The 24,148-nt window shown below is 34.3% G+C and overlaps 5 protein-coding genes across 8 annotated transcripts in view; 1 reads left to right on the top strand and 4 right to left on the bottom strand.

The window, feature by feature from the left end:
• The window catches only part of Ugt50B3 (UDP-glycosyltransferase family 50 member B3), a 43,146-nt gene extending 34,707 nt beyond the window's left edge, over positions 1-8,439 (bottom strand). Inside the window, exons 1-2 of the mRNA XM_053752951.2 lie at positions 7,926-8,439; positions 1,412-1,507 (exon numbers count right to left, since the gene is read on the bottom strand). Of these exons, the coding sequence (XP_053608926.1) occupies positions 1,412-1,414 (3 nt within the window). The 5' untranslated portion in view covers positions 1,415-1,507; positions 7,926-8,439. The remainder of the gene's footprint in view (positions 1-1,411; positions 1,508-7,925) is intronic.
• Positions 8,440-8,583: 144 nt separating this feature from the next.
• Positions 8,584-11,363, bottom strand: LOC128674439 (vitellin-degrading protease-like). The gene is made up of 5 exons (XM_053752953.1): positions 11,208-11,363; positions 10,462-10,678; positions 10,111-10,357; positions 9,451-9,585; positions 8,584-8,882 (listed from the first exon to the last, which is right to left on the bottom strand). Exons 1-5 carry the CDS (start codon positions 11,305-11,307, stop codon positions 8,715-8,717), a joined length of 867 nt encoding a protein of 288 aa, XP_053608928.1. The 5' UTR covers positions 11,308-11,363; the 3' UTR covers positions 8,584-8,714.
• A 3,083-nt stretch (positions 11,364-14,446) lies between these two features.
• Positions 14,447-17,025, bottom strand: LOC128674320 (trypsin-7-like). 2 transcript variants are annotated; one of them, XM_053752814.1, is made up of 5 exons: positions 16,871-17,025; positions 16,106-16,307; positions 15,429-15,675; positions 15,018-15,170; positions 14,447-14,684 (listed from the first exon to the last, which is right to left on the bottom strand). In XM_053752814.1, the coding sequence occupies exons 1-5, from the start codon at positions 16,917-16,919 to the stop codon at positions 14,532-14,534; spliced, it is 804 nt and encodes a 267-aa protein (XP_053608789.1). In that variant the 5' UTR covers positions 16,920-17,025; the 3' UTR covers positions 14,447-14,531. The 2 variants fall into 2 exon arrangements, with proteins under 2 accessions (XP_053608789.1, XP_053608790.1); XM_053752815.1 differs by having other exon boundaries at positions 16,106-16,304; positions 16,871-17,021.
• Positions 17,026-18,029: 1,004 nt separating this feature from the next.
• Positions 18,030-20,329, top strand: LOC128674321 (trypsin-4-like). The gene is made up of 5 exons (XM_053752816.2): positions 18,030-18,187; positions 18,576-18,765; positions 18,971-19,217; positions 19,627-19,779; positions 20,131-20,329. The coding sequence occupies exons 1-5, from the start codon at positions 18,139-18,141 to the stop codon at positions 20,284-20,286; spliced, it is 795 nt and encodes a 264-aa protein (XP_053608791.1). The 5' UTR covers positions 18,030-18,138; the 3' UTR covers positions 20,287-20,329.
• A 1,852-nt stretch (positions 20,330-22,181) lies between these two features.
• LOC128674319 (uncharacterized) lies at positions 22,182-23,852 on the bottom strand. Of its 3 annotated transcripts, none has more exons than XM_053752812.1 (2): positions 23,738-23,852; positions 22,182-23,561 (listed from the first exon to the last, which is right to left on the bottom strand). In XM_053752812.1, the coding sequence occupies exon 2, from the start codon at positions 23,513-23,515 to the stop codon at positions 22,223-22,225; it is 1,293 nt and encodes a 430-aa protein (XP_053608787.1). In that variant the 5' UTR covers positions 23,516-23,561; positions 23,738-23,852; the 3' UTR covers positions 22,182-22,222. The 3 variants fall into 3 exon arrangements, with proteins under 3 accessions (XP_053608787.1, XP_053608786.1, XP_053608788.1); XM_053752811.1 differs by lacking the exon at positions 23,738-23,852 and adding an exon at positions 23,662-23,727 and having other exon boundaries at positions 22,182-23,571; XM_053752813.1 differs by lacking the exon at positions 23,738-23,852 and adding an exon at positions 23,658-23,714.
• Positions 23,853-24,148: the final 296 nt, after the last annotated feature.

Below are 24,148 nucleotides of genomic sequence, written 5' to 3'. Positions count from 1 at the left end.
ATTTAATTTCAAATTTATCTATTATATCTATAATAGATTCTAAGCACGACACAATAAGAATTGTGCTAGAAATAGTTGTCCTCGTAATGACATACAAACTATACTACAACATCCTTAATGAAATTAGTAAGTAAACAAACCAATTTCACGTCACCAAAGTGCCATTCCTTAGATGGAGATAGTAAGTACCCATTGTAGTTGTTATAGCGTAGTTAGTGTTTATTAGGAAGTGCGATTATGTACTGCCAATACTGCGTGGCCTTAGGGTAGCAAAGACATTGATTGTAAATCCAAGAAGTGCTTGATGGTGAATGATAATATGCATTCCAATGGTTTTACAACTAAGGATGTCGAACACCGTGCGATATGAAGGAAAACAAACTCGACTAACATCTTCTATTCTCTTTAGTTTCATTTAACAATTTTTCACTTTTTTTAAACAATAAATATCGCACAATTTTCATTCAAATTTAACAGTTAAACATGCAAGTTATATATATTTGTACGGTCATCTTTTGCTACTTACTTATCGATTAAGTTGGTGGGAATTATATTTTTCAGCGAGCATTTTTTTTGTAATACTCTCTGTGACTGAAGAAGCAGATTTGATACAAACATTAGTACTGAAATAGTTTAAAATTCTATCTATTAGCTTCACAATCAACCTCCCCCAAAGACTTCCAAGCTGAAAACGATGGATGCAGGTCGTTTCCAAATCTACTTAGAGCCTAACGGACGAAGGCTCCTAAATGGACGAAGGGTATTTAATTAAATGATTCCATACTACTAAACTGCCCTAAATGTTAATCAGATGGTTTTAGTGGAGAATACAAATTTACTCATAAGAAACTGAACGGAATAATTGATCAATGAACATCAATAGTAGAATCACGCGTTTCCCTTCGGCGTAACTACCGAATTATTAGGAATTTTTAAATGTAATGAACTCTCTTCCTCCACTGTCTCGCCGAAACTGTCAGTGTAAATTACTGAAGTGTTAAAATCGTACGTACTTAAGTATCATAAAGTTATATAAATAGTTAAAGTACTTACTTAAATATTACAGTACAATAATATACAGTAAAGACATTTTTTTTTCAGACATTAGACCTTCGTACCAAATTTTATATTGTATTTGTCCAAAAGCTACAAACATAGCATTTCGGAACGACCAATGCTGAGAAGAAATGCCGAAAGAAAAAATGTTGGTATCATGCCGAAATGGCTTACTATTATTGTTTTTATATAATTTATAAAACCTTATTATATTCTAATTGTATAAGGTTTTTAAATAAAGTAAATAAATATTCTTTATCTATAATTTCAGTTCTGTTTTTCAATTGTCGTAATTACATACATAGCACTTAATTTATTTTTAATTTAATGTAATGAAAAATATAGTGGATCTCACCATTTCGTTTCCAAATTCAAAAATGTTCCAAAAATAAACGGTCACGTCACAATCACCAAGCACTTCTCACTTCACTGGCCGCGCGTCCCGACGACACTGCAAAAAAAAAAAACAAGAGTTAGTGAAAGTGAACGCGAGATCGAGGCGAGATGATTTCGGCAACGTTATGCGATAGTTCCGATTTTTTACTGCCAATGTCACAGCTCGGTTCGATTGCAGCTTGCAAATACTTGCAATGAAGTTGAAAGTCAATTTCGGATGATATACATCACTTATTGAAGTCAAAAACTTATTTATACTAAGTCTACTGCCGGCTTCCGAAGCGCAGGTGAAGAAGCGGCGCAACAAACTTCACCACAACCTTTTCTCCAAGGACGTCAATTAACAAATGTAGGTCTTATACATATATTAAAAATTAAGATGATGAATCAGTAACTACTATCAAGGTTCTTGATAATATAGCCCGTAGCTAAATTCACCTATGTATATATTTGGCAACAAGCTAAAGAATAACTTGTCTTGTACGTCTTCCTTACCCACCTTTACACAGAGCCTTCACTTTAGTATAATTAATTAATCGGATCGCAATCTTTCAAGAAATGTCATTTTCAATTTACACCAACTCTTGCCAGCGGCTTCGCCTTTCGTTTATTTCGTGCGACTGCTCATATATTTAATTGTCAATGTCTCGGGTTCTAAGCAACACATCGTGATAAAACCTGTACCAAATTTCAAGTTCGACCATCCGCTATAGAGCTAGAGCAAACCGCATCAAATTCCATCCTGTAGTTTTTACGTGATGCGCGAACAAACAATACATACAGACAGATGAGAAACATGTAAAAAAAACTGTTTTGGCTTCTGTTATGTGGTTATGTAGTGTCACTACATAATAGAAGCCAAAACAATTTTTAAGCATACTTTTAAATATAGATATACCTATGTCTACATGTACTTAAACTGTTTATCTATAAACTGTAAACAACTGTAAATACCTATAATCTATAAATTGAAACTCTAATATAAACTGTTGAATAAAAATAGATTTGTTATATACAGTACTGTATATTCAACAGTCACTACATACACAGAAAAAATAATTAATCAGCCGAAAGCCAGCAACCGAAGGCCGTCAAAAGTAGCCAACCTTCGGCCGACGCAATGTTTCCCATTATTGTCATCTGACTAACAGTTTGGAAGCTAATTAACGAGTACACAGCATCAGTATACTTACTTTTAACTGCCTATTATTATGCAGTCGTGTGTGTTGCATACCTAACAAAATAATATTATTAAACCTAATTCTTGGAATTTTGCATACAATGTAGTGTAAAGTATGGAGAAGGACATCGGGTATTCATTTATCCTGGAAAAACTGTTCCCGTGGAATAATAACGCAGGTGAAGCCGCGGCAAAAGCTAGTTGCTTTATAAATGTAAGCTGTCTCTATTAGATTATCTTTTATGATTCGAATCCATTAGATACCTCACTTTGCAAATTTGAACGTAAACTTGAGTGTCTCATTTCAGAAATAACTTTCCGATCAACTTCCAAATGAAAAGCGACGTAATGTATAATGCATTTTTATTTTCAACATTAGCATAAAGATAGATTTTACAAATTTTGGCTTTCCAATGCATCATTTGCTCTATTCGAGATAACTTTATGAATATCCGAACTTGTGATAAAATCAATAACTGTTCCATCGATATTTAAATAGTCAGTTAGTATGTCAGTCAGCTATGGAAAAAATAAGTATACTTTTTTTTCCATAGCTGACTGACAGACAGCTCATAGCCGAAACTATTGGGTGTCGAATACTCAAATTTAATGTGTAGGACCCGTGGTGTCAAGGGTGCACTAGGTAAGAATTTCCCGAAATTCCCACGAGAACGGGGTTTTTTGGCCAAATGCAAAAACATACTTCATACTTACTTGCATACATCCATAATAATGTTATAACCGTAAAATTATATATTTTTGTTCTTTCACGTCAAAACTGTGTATTCGATTGAGGTGATTTTTGATGTAATACAGTTGGAGAACTATAAAGTGAGGCTACTTTTTGTCGCGAGCAGAACTACATTCAATATTTATTGTAGTATATAATATTTAAAGCGAAAGCCTCATTTATCAAGTTTAAGGATTAACCATTACATAAACTGATACAAGATACTTAAAGTTAATGTCATTTTATAACATTTTCGACGTCTTTATGGCGATTTGTGAGCTGAAGAGTGAAGATAGATTACTGAGATTATAAACCTTGATGTAACACTTGATGCATGGTAAGTTAATAAGATTGCAAAATCACACAGCTTTGTCCCGTACGAGGTAGACAGATTCTTGCAGCAGACCAATAAACTAACTTCTTAAAAAGTGCAAGTAGGACAAAAATCACATTTGTTGTAAGGGAGTCTCAAATATTTCTTTTTTATTGTTTATTGTTTATTGTGTTTATTTATCAATTAATCAAAAACACTTGAAAAATTATAGAATCTTGTAAATATCAACAACTATTATAAATACAAAATTTGTTGTTAAAGCGGCAACGAAAATACGTCATCGTGAAAATTTCAACTGTCTATCATGGTTCATGAAAGACACCCTGATGACAGACGGACGGACAGACAGACGAATGGATAGCCGAGTCTTAATAATACGGTCCCATTTTAACCTTTCTGTACATTGATTAGGTACTATCGTCTTATCCCGACGCACAGCGATTTAAACTCAAGCTTGGTATGTAAGTATTTTGACTAAGTAGCCGAAAAATTGAACCAATGTGTGATATATTCATGTCTATTTGTCTGTTATCACGTTTTACTAAGGCCAATGAACTGTAATGCTAATATGTAACTAATATAAAGCGTGATGTGGTGGTATATAACTTTAGTTTATTTGTCACATAACCACGCAATGCCAAGAAAAGCATTAAATATTATAGAATTTTCCACCGCCGAAACCAAACTCTAAAATGCTTTTTACCTAATTATAAAACTATTTAAATATTCATTTAAATGCCTATTCAAGATCTATCAGAAGCATTCGTCGCGGTTTCGCTCGTTGTTTGAAGTTGTAGTTTTACAAAATATTATTTAACTTAGAATATGACGTGTGAAGGTCTAATTTCTTAATAAATTCCTGGACTGTGTGATGTCCATACAAACTTACACCCGACAGCGGCCCTTAAAAAAACCAAGTCATTGTTAGACCTCCGGGTCTCAAACTCTAAACAAAAGAGTTAACGTAGGAAGACGTAGGATGAAATATGTCAGGGTCTATCCCATTTTTCCTTGTATGAGTTTGATTCATTGTGTGAGCGAAATAGAAGTTGTGACGGTGTCCATACTATTCTCTGTCTACAAACTTAATCAATAAAATTTCTTTAGGTTCTAAAATAAATACTAAAATTTAAAAACCTGATTGAATTTTGCCTCCGGAATTTTCAATATATACTTAATTTATTTGCACTAAATAACGTAGAGTGAGTAAAATAACATTGATTATATCACGAAAGTTATGCAATTTGTTACATAAGTATGTTTGAGAGTAGGATTGCCGGCCGTTGCGTTTCCTCGTTGATACTAATATTAAGGCTAAGGTTTCTATACATGTGTCTTATAGATTGAACAGTTATGTATTGATGAATATATTAAACTAACAAAAATGTTAAAAAAAAATACTTACGTCCAACCACAAACTTTTATATTAATCTCGTCCAAACTGATGATAAATAAGTACGTTCAATATATACTTAACTAGCGGTCCGTACCGGCTTCGCTTGGTTAAAACCAAATGGTTAAAATAATAAATTGTACACCTAGACCTCTTGACACTCTATCTAGTAAAAAAACAGCGTCAAAATCCGTTGCGTAGTTTTAATATCTAAGCATGTATGTAACAGGGAAAATATACAGCAGGAAGCGACTTTGTTTTATAGTATGTAGTGATGCAGTGATAACAAGATGATGACAAATAAAAAAAATATTTTACATGTTGAGAATTCAAATTCAAATTCAAAATTCTTTATTCAATTCAGGATGATATACATCACTTATTGACGTCAAAAAAACTGCTTAAACTGCCGGCAGTAACACACGTTCCAAAGAGCAGGTGAAGAAGAAGCGGCGCAACAAACTTCACCGCAGCCTTTTCGCCAAGGACGTCAATTAACAAATATAGGTCTTATACATATATTAAAAATTAGGAGGACGAATTTACATCATTATTAAAAATGTCAAAATTTGAATAAATAAATAAAATAAAATTATTGAAAATTGTCACACAAAATATATATATAAATAAAAAGCGAAATGTACAAAACGTACGTAATAATGTCATAAATCAATTACATATGTTATGAGGATACTGCACCATGCTTGGGCCAGTTGACCATGAACGTCTAAATAGAAAACTGAAAGATTTCTTTGTAAATGTTGAGGAGTTCGGGTTCCACCACAGACCAGTGGGTTCCACGTTTCCCGGGAGAACGGGAAAAAACTTGATTTTTACGCGTGTAACCTTATCTCAGCATAAGTACGGTTAATGTAGTCAGTTACTTTCATTGCAAATGATCCTTATCGCTTTCTCCGTGTTAATCCTAATTTGGTGACGCTTTGTCGATGTTCCGACTAAATTCAATGTTCTCTACAGCCTTTGAATAGCAATGTCACGCGGGGCAGTGATCGGTTTGCTTCGATGAAAACACATAGGTACCTATTCGAATTTATTCAGCTTTTTTTTCGAAATCAAAACATTTATTCAGGAGCTAGGTCCTCACAGGCACTTTTTCACGTCATATTCCAAATTAAATAATATTTACCAAAGCTACAAACTACAAGCATTTCGGAACGATCACTTGCTTGAAAACCACTAAATAAATTTTCATACTATACCGTCAACAAAAGGAGCAAGAGGATGTCTCAGGTATTTAGTTGACAAATTAGAATTTCTAAATTTAAAAAGAAAGTGTGGTAGAAAGTTTTGGCGGGCTTTTTATACGGGTTAGAAATTTGCATATATATATATAACCTGGATATTAGTTCGATAGATCTAGATAATATTATACTGTTCCATGAAAATAAAAAAAACGGTAAAACCAAATTGGATTTACGCTTTGACAAATGGTGCCATTACTGCCAAACAATAAACAGATCACTAAGACAAATCTAATAGATAATAGAATTTGAAAAAGAGGTATATTTTGTGTTTTTATTTTAGAATATTTATTATGATTTTCTTGTATCTTACCTTCACATTTTTCTTTTTACATAAAGATTGATTGTATTGATATCTCAATCAGTCAGCCAATGCCTAATTTTATAGAACCTAAAGATAGAATTATTAAAACTAATTACTTACTAATTTAAACATTTTAAGTAGGAGGAGAGCTGGCACTAGCTAATGTTCATGTCTATAAATATTCATAAACTTTAACCGGCTGCATCAAAGTTAATGTCAGTCTACACATTCCTAGGACATACCTAAGTATTTGAAAAAAGCTTTGCCCTACCTTTAACTTGCGCAAGATTTCCTAACACCAGGTAAAGCAGTCTGATCTAGGTTCTAGAGATTTCCAAGTTGCTAGCTTACTAAATCGGTAAATAACGAAATTAGTTTTCCTAATGATTTGAGCAACAGACTGGAAAAAATGGACCATTCACGAAATTGACAAGGTGGGTTTCCTAGAACGGAAAGAATGACAACATTTACCTACGTTTATTTGTACGTACCTATTTCTTACATTATTACGTTTTAAGATATAAAATTAATATAAATAAGTTAATTTTATGTTTCGAATAAGTAATTTAGCTAATTAAAAAATTCCGATTCAATATAATTCAATTTTCAATTGTAGTATAACATTACACAGATATTTATTTTAATAAGTTTTATGACCGTTCGTTTTCTTCACAGACCTGTCATTATTTATAATTATTGTCCTAGTTTTTCCCAATAGTTGACCGGTAGAGGCATCTAGTAGCCAACTTTTGGTTAAATGAACATATTTTTTTCAGATTTAACGAAATCTTACTTAACAGTAAGTATCTTGTGAAGATAATTAGTTCAACTAGTAAGACTACCTAGTCGGTAAGAGTTCCAGGAATAGCCGCATCATATGTAGGCAAACAATCTGTCTGTATGTTCTCTCGTAATGTAATGTTCTGTGGAATGCAAAGTATTTGTTTTTATTTGAGTAATAATTACATAAGTATACCGAGCTTTTATGAGAAATCTTTAAAATGGTGAAGTGAGCTCTTCTACTTATTCTTACCAAGTTTTATTGTTACTGTTGATTTATTTTATCGATAATCATAATTATTATATAATACTTATTTCTATCATGGCTTCCAAAAAATTCATAGTTTATTCACCACATAATTTCCGAATTAATTTCGTATTTATTATCTCATAACTACTCACTATTATTATTTTTTAATTGAAAATAAAATATCTCTTTCACGAAAAAGACCAAAATTGTGCCATTAAAATGTTTATTCACAATACTCACTGGAATTTATTCCACACACAAAAATCCCAACACTATTCCAACCGAAATTCGAAGTTTTGAAATAGGAACGCGGTCGTATATCTGCGCGTGCGTCGACGCGCTTGCACGCAACTGACGCGGTCGCCGCTTCCCACTCTTGCGTCTTGAAGCATGAGGTAACGACATGCGGCAATTCTTGCCACAACCCGATTCTGCGGTATCTTTGCAGATTATTGGAAGTGAATTGTATGATAGTGCTGTCCTAAATTTGGATTTTGTAACTAGATTTTGACCGCGATTTTCATTCGAGTTGAAGAAAGAAAGAAAATAAACATGTTTTACCGACAATGATTATACAAATATATAAATATATGAGGAGCATGCTATCTACCACAAAAAAAAAACTAAAAAAATTTATGGACCATCGGTTTTCATCATTAACTTTAAGGAAATATAAGCATGTAAATAATAATAAAATATTTAAAAAATTCTACTATCGAAAATTTTTTGACATAACGAAACGGATATATTAAAACTCAATGCTTACGAAGTATTATTAATTAATAAATTAAACTCCGTGGATAGGTCTGATAGGTCAAAATATCTAGCAATGTAGTTATAATAAAATCCTAATGGTTTTAATACAGGATAATTTCAAATAATAATAAAAAAACAAAAAGTTATTTACTGAAATATAATTTTTGCCAAAAAAAAATTTCTTAAATAGAAATTCTTATTCTTACAAGGATAACAATTTTATAAATCGGTGACTATTTCTTTCCAGTCTGATATTGGAATTTGTCTGTTACTTTAGAGCCCAGCCTGTTGTTTGATCCAGTCCAGAAGTTTAGGAACAAACAAGTGTATTTCTGATCCAGCAATTTTAGTACCGTGTATGTTTATGTAATATTGGCTCACCAACCGTATCCCATATTGTACTAAACTTGATTTCTCAACCACTGGACCTCCAAGCTCTCCCTGCAATGAAGTCATGCAATGAATGATCACCATGACCGACTGCTACACTGGAAGTCTCACGTTCAATTCCTAGACAGGTCAAGGTCGAAAATTATCTTTTTCAATCTGAAAAAGATCAATTCCCATCTTCTCTTTGATATTTATGTATATGTGTTTTAAAAATAATATAGTATCGTTGAGTTAGTATCCCATAACACAAGTCTCGAATTTGCCTTGGGGCAATCTGTGATTTCGATCGTGTGATTTGTCCCTATAATAGGTATTTAAATGCCTTATCATAATTGTCTCAGGAATTGAAACGGTGCGTAACGTAACGTGAAATAGACAGGTTGATTTTTACAAATTTTATTTCTCGGTACATATGAATGAAGAACTTAAAATGTGACTTTCCATACTAGGTCCGACCGATCACTTAATATTTATATAATTCGACATCGATTTCTTTCGATATTGGCTCAAGTTTCATTATCAAAATTTGTGTAAGATAATCACCCTGGATATTTCAACTTTCAATTTCAAATTTAAATATTACAACTGGCAGGTAAAACAAATAAAATGAAATACTCACAACCCCAAGACTATCCGCGCAGAAGGATTTATCGGTAACAGTGACATTGGTCAGCTCCTTACATTCCTGTGAGCTAATCGTAGTCGCGGACACAGCTTGCAAAACGTTAAATTTTGTATAAAAATCTTCACTGTTCTGAAATGTAAAAAATACATCATGCTTTTATTATGAATTCTGCGGCGGCCCGCCCCGGCTTCCCTAGGGTACTATCATCATTATTCCCTAGGAATCCACACTATCTATTGGTGAAAACATCCGTCAGTGTTAATCGCATTCATACAGACGTGACAGCGGGATTTCTTTTTATAATACGAAAGGATTATATAAAATTTAGTTAGTTTCGTGATATTTTACCATAATTTATCAACGAAAAATAAAAAAAATATTTGTCATTTGTATATTCGCGCACGTGCGTTCTTTCGTACTCGCCCGATCGCGCCGCCCCGCGCCGTACCAACCCGCGTAACGTGTTTTGAGATTTTTTTATGAGGACATTTTATTGAAAAACAATTTTTTTAATTGGTTTTTGGCCCTAAAATTTATTGCACAACATAAAAAGTTAGCAATAGGCGGACTTTATGCCATAAGCCATTCTCTGCCAAAACTTCCTATCGTTGAGAGGATGATTCGAACTTTATTAAGTCATTGAATATAACTCACGGTAACTCCAAAACCAGTAATGATTACAGTAGATCCTGGTTTCATTGCACTTCCACCTGAAGGTAACTGCACAGCTTTTGTAGTCACTCCATTTATGGCCATTTTTTCAGTTTTTATTATCCCCACATTATTTTCGAGAATCGTTTCCATATTGAATTGTGGATGCCAAACATATGACAAGATATCATAAACAGTACCACTTTTATTGTAGAAAGAGCTACCCGCCCGGATTTTGAAAAATTTTGGGCTGAAATTATAGAGGAACATTTTTTAGTGCAGACGAAAATTTATATATCAACATTGTGTAAAACATTGTTGGTTTAAAGTAATGAATTGAAATCTGAAACTCACTCATCAATTTCCTTCATATACGTCAAGCAAAGTGCCGCAGTCAAAACATAATCTGGACTGAGTATGGATCCCCCACAAAAGTGAAGAATGAAATCATTGCGCACATCCACCATGCTAACGTGGTACGGGTACTGTTTAATGTCCACGTTATGATTCCCTTCTAACCCAACACCGTCTGGTGAAACACCTCCGAAATCAACATTTTTGCCAATGACCACTGAAAATATTACAAAAAGATTTGATTTATTTACCTAATTAGTAATTAATGAAGATTTTCCAGGGAAACATGGAACGCAGAACGCAGCATTCTTGGAGTTTAACACTTTCAGATCGTATACGAAACACCATAGATAAAAGAAATATAATTCATTTCATGTATGCGTAAAAATAATGGACATAGCTGAAAAATCAAATTTGAAATCAGATAGGGTGGGGCCCGTCATCAGAATATCTCTAGAGCAAGTGTGGCAAGTGACAGACTTGATTCCTTGGCAAAAGATGGCCGGGCCGACCACGGTTGCGCTGGACGACAAAAAGAATGGCGCGATATAGCACTGGACCGAGACCGTGGTGGAAGAAATGAGCGTGGCCTTTGCCCTGGGACACAAATGACTATTAAAGAAAATTGATAAACGTCTGACAAGGCCTCTACATGTTGGATCATGCTCAAGGGCCCATAAATTACTACGAAAAGACAACATAAACGGTATTGGTTATCGGTTGTGATTGGTCATAAAATACTGGACCTTTGACGGCAGAGTCAAAGAATAAAATGAAAAGCAACATGCTCAACATGGCTGTGGACTGTATTCGATTATTCACTAAGCACTGTCTGATCCAATCCATGAAATTGTTTTATAACAACCACCTTATACACCTTTAGCACGGCAAGTATTCGCAAAGTAATAAAAGTGATAATCTAAGAATGTAAATTCCCACGTGGAAATATTAATTTATTATCTAAAAACCATTAATAAAAGAATTTTTTGTTGGAAATTTTAAATATTTGTATTTACATTTCATTATTATTTTTATTTCCTGGTTGGCCATGCGCCAGCGTAAGCACCGGGCGGGTGATCTCATTCTGGGGACCATTTCACCCAGTTCTCCGAGCCCCTTTTTTGTGCTCCTTATTTTGTACAAAGTAATGTAATTATTAAAATAAAATTACCTATCTATAGTTTTTAGACCTAAAATATATTTTGTTTTGTTCAGTAAATGTGAAATTGAACTTGAAGTAGGTTTTGCTACACTGGAGGTCCCGGGTTCGAATCCCGGTCAGGTCAACATGAAAAATGATCTTTTTCAGATTGACCTGGGTCTTGGATGTTTATCTATATGTTATAGAATATAGTATTGTTGAGTTAGTATCCCATAACACAAGTTTCGAACTTATTTTGGGGCTAACTCAATCTGTGTCATTTCTCCCTATATATATATATTTATTAATTTTATTTATTTAACTTTTTTATTAAGACTTCCAAAAAAAGGAGATTATGTTCGAATGTGTGTATATTTTTATCTACTCTCAACGATTTCTCGGTCAATTGTGCACTGATGCAAGTATATCTGCTTTAGTGGTACACCAGCTACACCCTGCGATGTAATCCGCAGTTTATCATGTGTTGTACAATTTATAAAGTGGCTAGCGCCACTTATACTTTATAAAGCGTCATTGACTATCAGACTTTTTGAGCGACCCCTGCGGGAATCGCATACTTTCGGGATAAAGATGAAAAACTCTATGTGTTAACCTAAGGTATCGGCTACCTCAATACCAAATTTCATAAAAATTGGCCTTACCTTCGGAATATTGCACATGGTCCCTCACGCACTTGGTTTCATTCCAGCTTTCATTCTTCAAAATCAAATCATTTATTCAGAAATTAGGCCTTCACGGGCACATTTTCACGTCATATTCTAAATTAAATGATGTTTACCAAAGCTACAAACTACTAACATTTCGGAACGACCACTGCTGAGAAGAAATGTCGATATTATGATTGCGATGAAATGCAGAAAGGAAAAAAACATAATAAATTATACACGAGAATCACACTATCTATTGGTGGAAACCGTAAGAAAATCCGTGCAGTAGTTTTTGAGTTTGATGAGACTGATAGTCGCGGCAGGGGACTTTGTTTTATATTATGTAAGGATACTTATTCAATTCTAATATTCAATGTCTCATGTGCCTACGCTTTTTTGAATGGAAACGAAATCGCGCGCGCACGCGCTTCTCTGCCAGCCATTTAAATAAGTTCGCCTTTTCTATGTAATATTACTACTATTATTTGTCGATTTCCGTGGCGTAGTGGTCACGCCGGTCTGCTACTTGAAGGTCCTAGGTTCAATTTCCAGCACGGGCACATATTGTATCTGTGATCACAAATATTTGAAAGCGGTTTTGTGTGTGTTTGCCAGTTTCTGGATTTGTGCACACACACCACACTAAGCACTAAGCGATACAAGCTTAGTGCTTAGTGTGGGCCGTTGAGGATTGTGTTGAACATGATAAAATGGAATAACTCTTACTAACTACTTGGAAAAGTATAATACTACTTCATAAAATCTGGCCAATGATCTCAATTCATCTCTCTACAGTAATGGTGTACCTCAGGGTTCACATCTCGGCCCATTGTTCATTCAAATCCATCAATCGTGATTAAATAATATAATAAACTACTTAAAATTTTTTTCGGTATAATATTTAAATTCATAAATGTAATCAAACAAAACAGGAATTGTGTTGAAAAGGACCATAATTGACGGAGAAATCTTTGAATATACATAAAAAATATATAGGTACACTCGAACATTGTTACGTACTCCTTTTTAAGTCATTCAACATTTTGAAACTATGCAATATCCGTGGAAGCAACAAAGTAGAACGTCGTAAACACTCAATTATGCTCTTTTTAGTTTAATGCGCTAGAAGTAAATGAATAAACAAGTTGAGGATAAATTAAACATTTTAATAGATTTTTAACTACATAATATTACATTTACCAGAAACATTACATCAATTAAAAAACTCCAGTGTAGTAGTACCATAGTAGGCTGATGATATTTATATATGTTTAACGTGTGCATTATCGTATTATATAGTTATCGATGTTTAACATTGAAAGTGTCATCAAAATAACTAGTGATAGAGACATTCCTATATATCTATGCGTTCTTGTAATCCCACTAATATTACAAAGGCGAAAGTTTGTGAATATGCTTGTTGCTCTGGGCCATTTATTATCTAAAATTTGGTATTGGGGTAGCTGATACTTTGGATTAACATATATGATACTTTTTATCCTGAAATTACGTGATTCCCGTAGATTTGGTTTAAAAGTCTGATAATCAATGGCGCTCTATAAAGTAAATGGCGCAGCTGTGCACAAAAACGTTAAGTATTTTATTAAATATACACGCGGGTAACACCGCGGGTAACCGCGGTGTGTATACATGTAGTTAATGATATTTTCCTGAATATTTCTGTTCAATATGAATGCAAAAGGTAAAATAAACTGACTTAACTAGATACTCTTGAAACCAATATAGTCCAGGCATATTTGTGCTGTGTTGAACATTATACATATCGTAACATACTTAAGGTTAGTTGTACCGTCAAATTTGACATTACAACTCATTAAAAATAGCTAGTATTTTATTGTGTGTAATACAGGGCACGCCCCGGCTTCACACGGGTACAATATTATGCATGTTATATACATATATAACCTTCCTCTTAAATTACTCCATTTATTTAAAAAGCCCGCATCAAAATCCGTTGCGTAGTTTTAAAGATGTAAGCATACATAGAGACAGACGGACAGTGAGAAGCGATTTTGTTTTATACTATGTAATGATAATGTTTATACATCTAAACCTTCCTCAGGAATCACAATATCTATTAGTAATAATCGCATGAATCTTCCAGTCAATAAATAAAATTAAAAGAAACGTAGTTAAAAGGACAAACGAAAGAAAATTTGTATTATGATAATTTAATCATTAGTTATAAAGAAAGTGCTTTTTAAAATGATTTGTACAGCCTATTCTATGGTTCTTAAACTTTATATCCCAGTGGTTTCTTTGATCCAATCCCGAAGGACCGTGATGTCGGCGTGCACTGCTGGTATCTCAGTGGTGTTACACCAACCACCGAACAGATGTACACCATACAGCTTAGAGTCTGATTCACTGACTGCTGGGCCTCCCACGTCTCCCTAGAAGAGAAGTATTACGGAATGGTCGCTGCTGTTGAATAAATTTGACAGAATTTTTTTATAATATATTGATATATTATTTAAAAAATCTGTCAAATTTATTTATTAACTCAAGATATTTGAACATTAATATCAAGTTGCTGGTATGGATTAATATCAAGGGCTGTGGTGTCTATTTACAGGTCTGCAAGGCCATTTACCCACTGTGATTAAAAAAATATTTTGTTTGGTATATTCTTACTGTGTTCTCCTTCGTGACCTAAGCCACTTCATTGAACTCTTTCTCAAATGGGGATATTATGCTCTGGTGAATTGGTGCATGTCTATACTCACATCACACGGGCTCCCCCCAGACTTCCCGAAGCCGACACAAAACATTCGTTCAGTTACTAATAGATCGAATTGTTTCATAAAATTTATACATTTCTCCAGGTCCACTACTGGTATTGACACAGCCTGTAGATTCTTTGACACCTCACCATTCACCTGAAAACAAAATTGATATGAGATTTCAAATCAAAATTGGAATAGTTAAATGAAGATATTTGAAATACCAAGAAGAACTGACAGGATTCCAATAAATAAGGCAATCATCGATAAACGAGAATTTGAGAGTTTTATTATATTAATCTTCTGAAAAAGAACTATATTTTATTAGACCCCATTGAAAATACGACGGGCTTTTAAAAATAACTCATTATCATTGTAAAATTAACTAACTATAAAACTGAACATATAACTTACAGCAACCAATCCAAATCCAGTGGATACCACATTATCTCCTGGTTTTAGTTTACTGCCACTCTCAGGTAACTGCGCAGCTTTAGCTGTATCTCCATTAAGAGACATCTTTTTAGTTTTGATCACAGCGACAGCATAATCCATGGTGTTTACATCTAGCTTTGGATGATAAACAACAGATAACACGTCATAAACGTCACCATCTTTCATAGCGAAATTACTGCCGGCTCGAATTTTTAACTTTTCTGATCTGTAATAAGATATAAGCAGTTTTACTAAGTAGTACCTAAGTTTTCTATTGCGTCATTAAGTAACAAACAAACATGCACATTCTTCGCTTTCGCATTCATCTATATCAGCGCCTGATATTGCGTTCTATTTGGAGTTTCAGATAAAAAAAAATGCTAGACTGGACAAAGGTGATCAAAACCGTTTTATTCGTGTATCAAATTATATTAAAATCCTTCCAGCAGATATTGCATGATTGAGTTATGAACTATGCAAATTTTCGTATTTATGATAGACTAGGTGCGCCCTGGGCTTCGCTCCAGGTTATATTCTACCCGTATACCAAATTTCTTAACAATCAGCCCAGTAGATTTTGCGTCAAAGAGAAAACACATAATCCTCACAAACTTTCACATTCATAACATTAGTAAGATTCACGTCTTGAAACTCACTCAATTCCCGAAACACAAGCAAACGAAGTCAACACGTATTCTTCACCAATGATGGATCCTCCACAGCGAAGGTGATTTTCTCCATTGATGTATACCAACACGCTGACCTGATGAGGGTACTGCTTGATGTCCACGTCGTGACCTCCCACTATCCCAACACCTCCAGGGGTCACATCCCACACCAGATTTTTTCCATAACCTTCTAAATAAAAATATAGTTATTTTAATAAGCAAAGTCCTAACAGAAACTGTGGTTGTCGAGTGAATAGGCCACAAATCGCTTTCAGTAAAGAATGAATAGCTAGTATTTAATAAAATCGGACAGCAGTGTTAGCATCACTCACAAGAAAGAAGATCAGATCGATTTTCCGGTTTCTTCCACAGCGATAGAAAATCTAATTCCATGTGGTTCGTTTCCTGCTCTTTCTTCTTCACTTCGCATGGTCTTTGACAACCTTATTTTTAAATGGCCTAAAAATATCATAGGGAAGCCTGCACTCTAGTTGATGATTTATCACCTAGTGTGTGCAATGGAGAAGGCAATCTCATCAAATCTAGCACATAATTCTGATTGCGATGTTCGTGATCGAGTTCATTCTCCTTGCGTTGGTACAAAGATCATAATGAAACAAGCAATGTAATATGATATGGCATGGTAGCCAATACTATTATAATAACTTTATTTAAATAAATAAAATCTGACACCAGTGTTAGCAATTAGCACACTCGAAAAGAAAGAAAATATAATGTACTTAGATATCTAACCTTTAACTGCTGAACCAAATAGAAATGTGAAAAATAGTGATCTCAACATGGTGGTTGGCTAGGTGAATAGCTTTTGCGAGTTAACTTGCAAATCTGTCTGTCTGTGTGGCTCCACAGGACACTTGAAGCAAATTACTATTATAATGTCATAGCAAATATTTGCTAGGAATGAGGAAATTGGTGGCCGCTGATATTTTTGATAGCGACATTTTGGTATGCGAGTGTATTAGGTACTAGTTTTTACCCGCGGCTTCACCCTCGTTAATTTCCCACGGAACAATTATTTTTCCAGGATGAAAGGTACCCTATATCTTTCTCCATACTTCAAACTACATGTATACTATACAACATTTCAAGAAGGTTCAATAGATAAATAAATAAATAATATATTAGAACAAATCACACAGATTGAGCTAGCGACAAAGTAAGTACGAGACTTGTGTTATGGGATACTAACTCAACGATACTATATTTTATAACAAATACATATATAGATAAACATCCAAGACCCGGGTCAATCAGAAAAGATCATTTTCCATCATGACCCGACCGGGGATCGAACCCGGGACTTCTCGGTTCAGTGGCATGAACTTTACCACTGCGCCACCGAGGTCGTCGTGATAGAACGTTAGGATAACGTTAGGATTTTAGCTAGTCTGAGAGTTAAACGCACGTGATTGAATCACGAATACTCCAGCTGAGAAGGTACCAACTAGGAATTATTTTCATAGGCGATGTGCTGCCGTGAAAATTTGACCTTGATTTTCTCTGGACTCTACCCCGTAAATGATGACAGACATGATACTAGGTATATTTTTGTTATGTATTTTGTGAAAATATTGAAATGCGTGTTTGTAAATAATTATATGACATCATTATTTAATGATATGATGTGAGAGACAGTCATGACGCCGTGGAGAAGAGGGCCGACCTCTATTAAATTGGAAATACCGATCGTAGAAAAACAAGAATGATACCTATGATGTAACAAAATGTTATAGTGATTATCTTTGGAAAATGTCAAGAATATCAGGACATTTTGTCTATTTTGTTTTGTTATGTAATAAATTGATAACAAATTCTGTATCCTGATAAAATATTGGAATTTTTATTATTAATTATCTATAGTAAATTACTCAAAACGGTGGTAAGTTTTTATGACTTCCTGTTATAAATAGGTACCTATTTCTGCCGCCAAGAGTATTTAAATAAGTTTTCAGTTCATTTGTAGAGTAGTTCTAGTTTGATAAAACTTAGATTCAACTACAATGTTGAGAAAACTATACTTCGTCTTCTTGCTTAACATGGCTGTTAAAGGTACGTTACGTAACATTTTTTAATACTTACTTACTTACCAAGCAGCAAATAAAGGTCAGCAGCACGCAACAAACAGCAGGCATCCACCATGAAAAGTGGTCACCGCAGCCCCTTATACCTACATAATAATTTTCACCACACGTCAGCTCATTACTAGGTTACCTACCTACTACTGAGCTAACCTAAGGTTCGTCATTGTCTCCAACTTAGTGACTTGAACTCCACTTTTTCCACTTTCTAGTTCTTCCTTTTCTTTTTTCTCTTTCCTTCCTTCTTTCCCACTTCTAAAACCCATTATAAAAATGTCGATATTAATTTGAAACTTCACATAAAGGTACCATACTACAATATTTTTCACTGATTATGATTAAGTACTATTGATTAATAGGTGCTGTTGGTAAAAGCCTCAATGAGGATACGTCCTCGAGCAGCGAAATAATCGGAGGTAAAGACGTGGACATAAAGCAGTATCCACACCAAATAGCCATACTAGACGATGACCTACGATTCTTCTGCTCTGGGTCCATCCTCAGCGAAAACTACGTGTTGACCGCGGCCCACTGTCCTGAAACTTCAAAGTGAGTGAACTCAATATTCAACAAAATAATGTGTACCTACATACTTGCTAACAATATGCTTTTCCGTTGATGTACAGACAGATAGATGGACAGACCAAGAGGTCCGTTAAAAAACCGATCTCACTTTTTGTCGCGCATTCGTATACGAATTGTGGCTACAATCTGAATTGTACCTAACTAAATGTTAATTTTGATTGGTTTTCAGCGGCATAATACACACCAAAATCCGAGCAGGCAGTAGTTTTCATGCCGAGGGTGGCAAAATTTATAATGTTTTGTCAGTGATTTTTCATCCAAAACGCGTAAAGCTCACTTATGACTATGACGTAGCGGTATTGAAGACAGAAAAAATCGCTATAGACGGGGTTACTACTAAACCCGTGAAGCTAGCTGACGCAGGCAGCTCCTTGGAACCTGGAGAGCTTGTTGACGTCACCGGCTGGGGAGCAACTGTAAGTTTTTCCTATTGTTCTTAAGACGGGTACATATGTAACCCGCACACTAACCACCATCACAGATGTATTTATATTGGGTGGCGGCCATGTTTTTTTCCTGTTAACTCTCGCATTGCTGTCTTTGTGTTGTGTGTATAGGTTGTTTGAGAGAAGTAAAACTCTATTTCAATTATGAAAACCTTGTTGTTTTACTTATAATTCATCAACATGTTTATCAATTTCTTTTAATTCTTAGCGAAAAATGAAAAAAATAACAAAATATGCTACATTAGATAACGAATTTTACCTAGTATTAGTAAGACATTGATAAAAATGTGATGTTGGCGCGAGTGTGCGGGTACATAGCGCCTTCGTGTTAAATCAGTACACTTGCATTCATGAATATGTTTATTTAATTACGTTTCAGGCAAACGAGACGTCATCTAATGTTTTGCAACTTGTATCATTACCAGTCATCGACTTCCAGCAATGCCAACAATATTGGAATAATTTTCCAGTGACGATTACTGCAAGAATGCTTTGCGCGGGATACGACATTCCGGTCAAGAGCGCTTGTCACGTAAGTATGCTGGATAAACTAATGCTATTAGGGTTCGAAATTGTAATTAATTGCTTCGAGAAAAGGATGGTACCTACGGCCGGCGGCCGTGCCGCTCTGTTGCTCGACATGGCGCAGGTTTACGGGTGGAACCTACTCAATATTGAGGCAAATACTTCAACCGATTGAGCTGAAATTTTGTACACACGTTTAGTATGGATATGCATTATTATGATAAGGACGACCTGATGGTGCACCCAGGAACGGCTCCCGACGAGGGAACTCCTGACCCATCTCGTATGCCTACGGCGTTTGCTGAATTTTTCTATAATTTTTTTCACTATTATTTTCAAAATAAAAAAACTTTTTCAGGGAGACTCTGGAGGCCCACTGCACGCGGAATCAAGTTCAGTGCAATATGGAATCGTGTCGTTTGGAAGCCCTCAATGCGACACACCCAAGATACCTAATGTTTACACCTATATCCCGGCCGTACGTGGCTGGATACAAGAAGTGACCGGGATTTAAATCTAGAGGGATTTAAGTCTACAATATACATATATATATAATATCCACTAAACCTCTTTTATTAAAATTTAACACAATTTCCATTTGATACCTTCACACGTTGAGAAATAGGGTCTCGACAGACACCGACGGATGACGAAATGATTCTATACCAGTTCCGTTTTTACCTTCGAGGTAGAGGTACGGAACCCTAAAAATTACATTATTTTACAACTAAACTTTAACTTAAAATAAGGTATATTTATAGTTTATCTAATAAATAAATACATTAATGCTTTGTAGTTACAATATAGCAAAAACTTAGGTACTTATAGAGCGATTTTATGTCTATATGATAAGTAAATAATAAATTAACACAAATTTTACATATTTCCTATACATTTTGGAATTTACGCTTTAAATTGTTTACTACTTACTACAATCATTAAAACATTCCTTTGAATTAAAAATACTATTGAAAAAACCATTTGATAAGTTTTTATTATTTCCTGTTATAAAATCTATTCATGAATATTTAAATAATGTGTTGGGAAAGTACTTGCTTCATTTATGCAGTTTTGGTGTTAAAGTAGAACTTAGAACTCAACAACTATGTTGAGAAAACTATATTTCGTGTTCTTGTTTGACTTAGCTGTTATATGTACGATTTATTGAATCATATGTTGTTCATAGAAACGTTCACCAAAGTTTTTTTTTACAAAGTAAACATATGCACTATGTGTTTTCCAAATCATCGAAATCGGTTCAGCGGTTTAGCCGTAAAAGCGTGTCAGTCAAACTTTCGCACTTATATTAACACAATATGGACGTATGAATTATTCCTACTAGAATAAATTCGAAATTTTGAATCTGGAAAAATGTACCTACTGTACAAATGAAATTTGATACTCGGGTAGGGTGTTTTTTATAATGGTCTGGACTCCAACTCAACAACAAAGCAATCGGGAAAACGCTCAGATAAGGGAGTGATTCGTACATAACGCTACTGCTTAGAGCACTCAATTACGCAACTCATTTTACAAGCTTTAATTTATGATGATAGGTGCCATTGGAAAGAGCGTCGACAGGGATGCATCCTCAAGCAGCGAAATAATTGGAGGTAAAGACGTGGACATAAAGCAGTATCTACACCAAGCGGCCGTCCAAATGATGAATGAAAAACCGTTGCTTGTGGGGGGTCGATCCTCAGCGTAGACTTCGTCCTGACTGCAGCTCACTGTATCGAGGGCGTATAAAAGTGAGCTAACTCATTTGTTCTCCGAAATTTTTATTATTTTAGGCCTCTTATATTAAATTCTGACGTTGGTTTGTTTACAGCCTAGGAAAAATTAAAATCCGAGCAGGCAGTAGTTTTCATGCCGATGGCGGCAAAATTTACTATGTTTTGTTAGTGATTTTTCATCCAGAACGCGTAAAGTTCACTTCTGACTATGACATAGCAGTATTGAAGACAGAAAAAAAAACAGATAAATATAGAGCGGCAATTACTGATAGAATGCTATGCGCGGGATACGACATTCCGGACGAGAGTAGTTGTCGAAGAAATTAAGCTAGGTTTAAATCATATTAATCTTTCTTTCTATTATCGGCTAATCGGTTATCGGCTAACACTGATGTCAAATTTTATTCAAGTTTTAATTGAGCTGTCTTTTATTAGACCTTTATAAATGACAGGGCTAGAAGCAGTAATATACTGAGTAGTATATTTTTTCTTTCTAAAAACACACATAGGTACCTAATGAATGAGGTTCCAATAAGTATTGGAACCTACTCCTCGCCAGAATGACGTGCAGTTTGTTGAATTTTTATTACAACACACACATAATTTTTTCTTCATTTTCAGCTTATACTACAAGACATTTTTGGTGTTAGGTGTACAGTTAAAAAAGTACAGATATAAAATATATATATATATTTGACAAATCCTATCAAAATGCTATAGATTATTTAATTTTTCTCCTTGGAACTTACAAACATTGATTACCAATTTCAAATCTGTATTTAACTCTAAAATCTTAAATGGCTCATAAACTTTTAATACCATATCTTTACAAAATATACAATTATTTACATATTCATTATTAATCAATATTAAAAATCTTTCACTTTCTATATTCCTAGCGTGTAATAAAAAACAGCCATATTTGATTTCAACATTCCGTACTATGAAAACCAAATGCTTTCCTTTTGGGATAACAAAATTTGAATTTGCTGCTAAAAATTGTTCGTGTTGCCACAGGGAAACGCTGGCATTGTGTTTTTTTATCATTGTGTTCAATCTGAAGGCTAGACCATTTTTATTGTAGCGAATCTTCTTTGATTGGATCATCACATCTGACTCGTCTTTAAATGACTCTGTGCTAGATTTGTTTGAATTTATTTGAGTTAAACAACTGACAATATCAAGGTCATCACTTGATTTGTAACTACCCTTAGAGCTGTCCTTCGGTGTCAAACTGTCTTGTATGGACACTTGAGATGCACTTTCAGAGCTGAAGATATTGTCAAAATATGACTTCACTCTGTTTGCTAATTTCCAATCTTTTGTAGATTTCAGTGAATCTAAACTGTCATCTAATTTTGTAGCATTCTTGTTTTCTCTTAACATTGAAGATTCACCGACACAGTCACTTTTGTTTAGATTGTCTTCATTATTCACTTTTGAATATTCCTCTTCGCTAGCAACATTAACAAAATGTTTGCTTAAAATAATGTCATTTGTTAATTCTCCGTCACAATGTAAAGGTGCAGGAGGGACAGGACAGGGACTTTTCACATTGATTTTGTTAACATTTTCATTATTACCAAAGAGCTTCTTTTTTACTTTCGGCGAAAAAAGCGAGGCAGTTTTTAGTACCAATATAGGACTTTTACATCTTCCTTCTGATTTAATGGTTCTCGGACATATGATAGGTGACATATGGACAGAAGTGTAAGGCGGATGATATTGAGATAATAAAACTGAAGATTTATCTTGTTTCTTAGTACGAGATAAATCTTTGTCATTTGTTATATCCACTACTGTAATATCTAAATTAGAAATATTCTTCGGCGCCTTTTGTTTTCGTTTTCTTTTCCTGTTTTTGTAATGGAAGGTTATGTGGTTATCAATATTAGATACATTTTCATAGTCGCTCGAATCAGTGGAAGACCAATTAATTTCATCGTGACTTTCTTGAGAACACAAAAGACGGAATTTGCTATTGAAAGTATCTTTACAGTTTGGCATAATTTTTACTTTTGATGTTACGCCCTTGATAAATCAGTTACCTCACCTGCGAAAAAGTAAAGGTAAAGTTTTTAACTAACTCAAACGTAATAAAATTATATTTATAATATTAAAATTAAAATGTGAAAAGAAATAATAGCACTTATCTAGGCAATAACTTTAAGAAAACAAGCTTGAAATAAAATCAAAAAATTTTGCTTTGCGTATATTTATTTTACTTACCGAACATACTTTAATACATGTCAATGTCAAAGCATTACGTCAATATCAAAATTTATGGGAACATAGATAATAAAAATAATCTCAACCTTGACGTTGGCATAATCATCGTTTTACCGAACGATGGAGCCATGAAATAAAAAAAATATATAGAATAAAAGGGTACATTTGGGACACAGATAATGTAGAACATTACATTGATTTGATGTGATGTTCAGAAACAATAGTAAAGAACGATAAAAAAATATCCAGAAGCTAAGAAAACTTATGTTCATAAGGATAGATTCCCTGGATAGATCTTTATAAAACCCTTGCCGGAAGTCCTTTCTGTTTTTAGAATTAACCCCGGAATGTTTAATCTACTTTCCCGTTTGGTTTATAATGTTTGATCTACTTTCCCAAACACAGAACTTT

The sequence above is a fragment of the Plodia interpunctella genome, chromosome 12, assembly GCF_027563975.2.
Source record: "Plodia interpunctella isolate USDA-ARS_2022_Savannah chromosome 12, ilPloInte3.2, whole genome shotgun sequence".
Lineage (NCBI taxonomy): Eukaryota > Metazoa > Arthropoda > Insecta > Lepidoptera > Pyralidae > Plodia > Plodia interpunctella.
The sequence above is the reverse complement of the archived record's forward strand: the minus strand, read 5'-3'. Positions and strand labels throughout refer to the sequence as shown.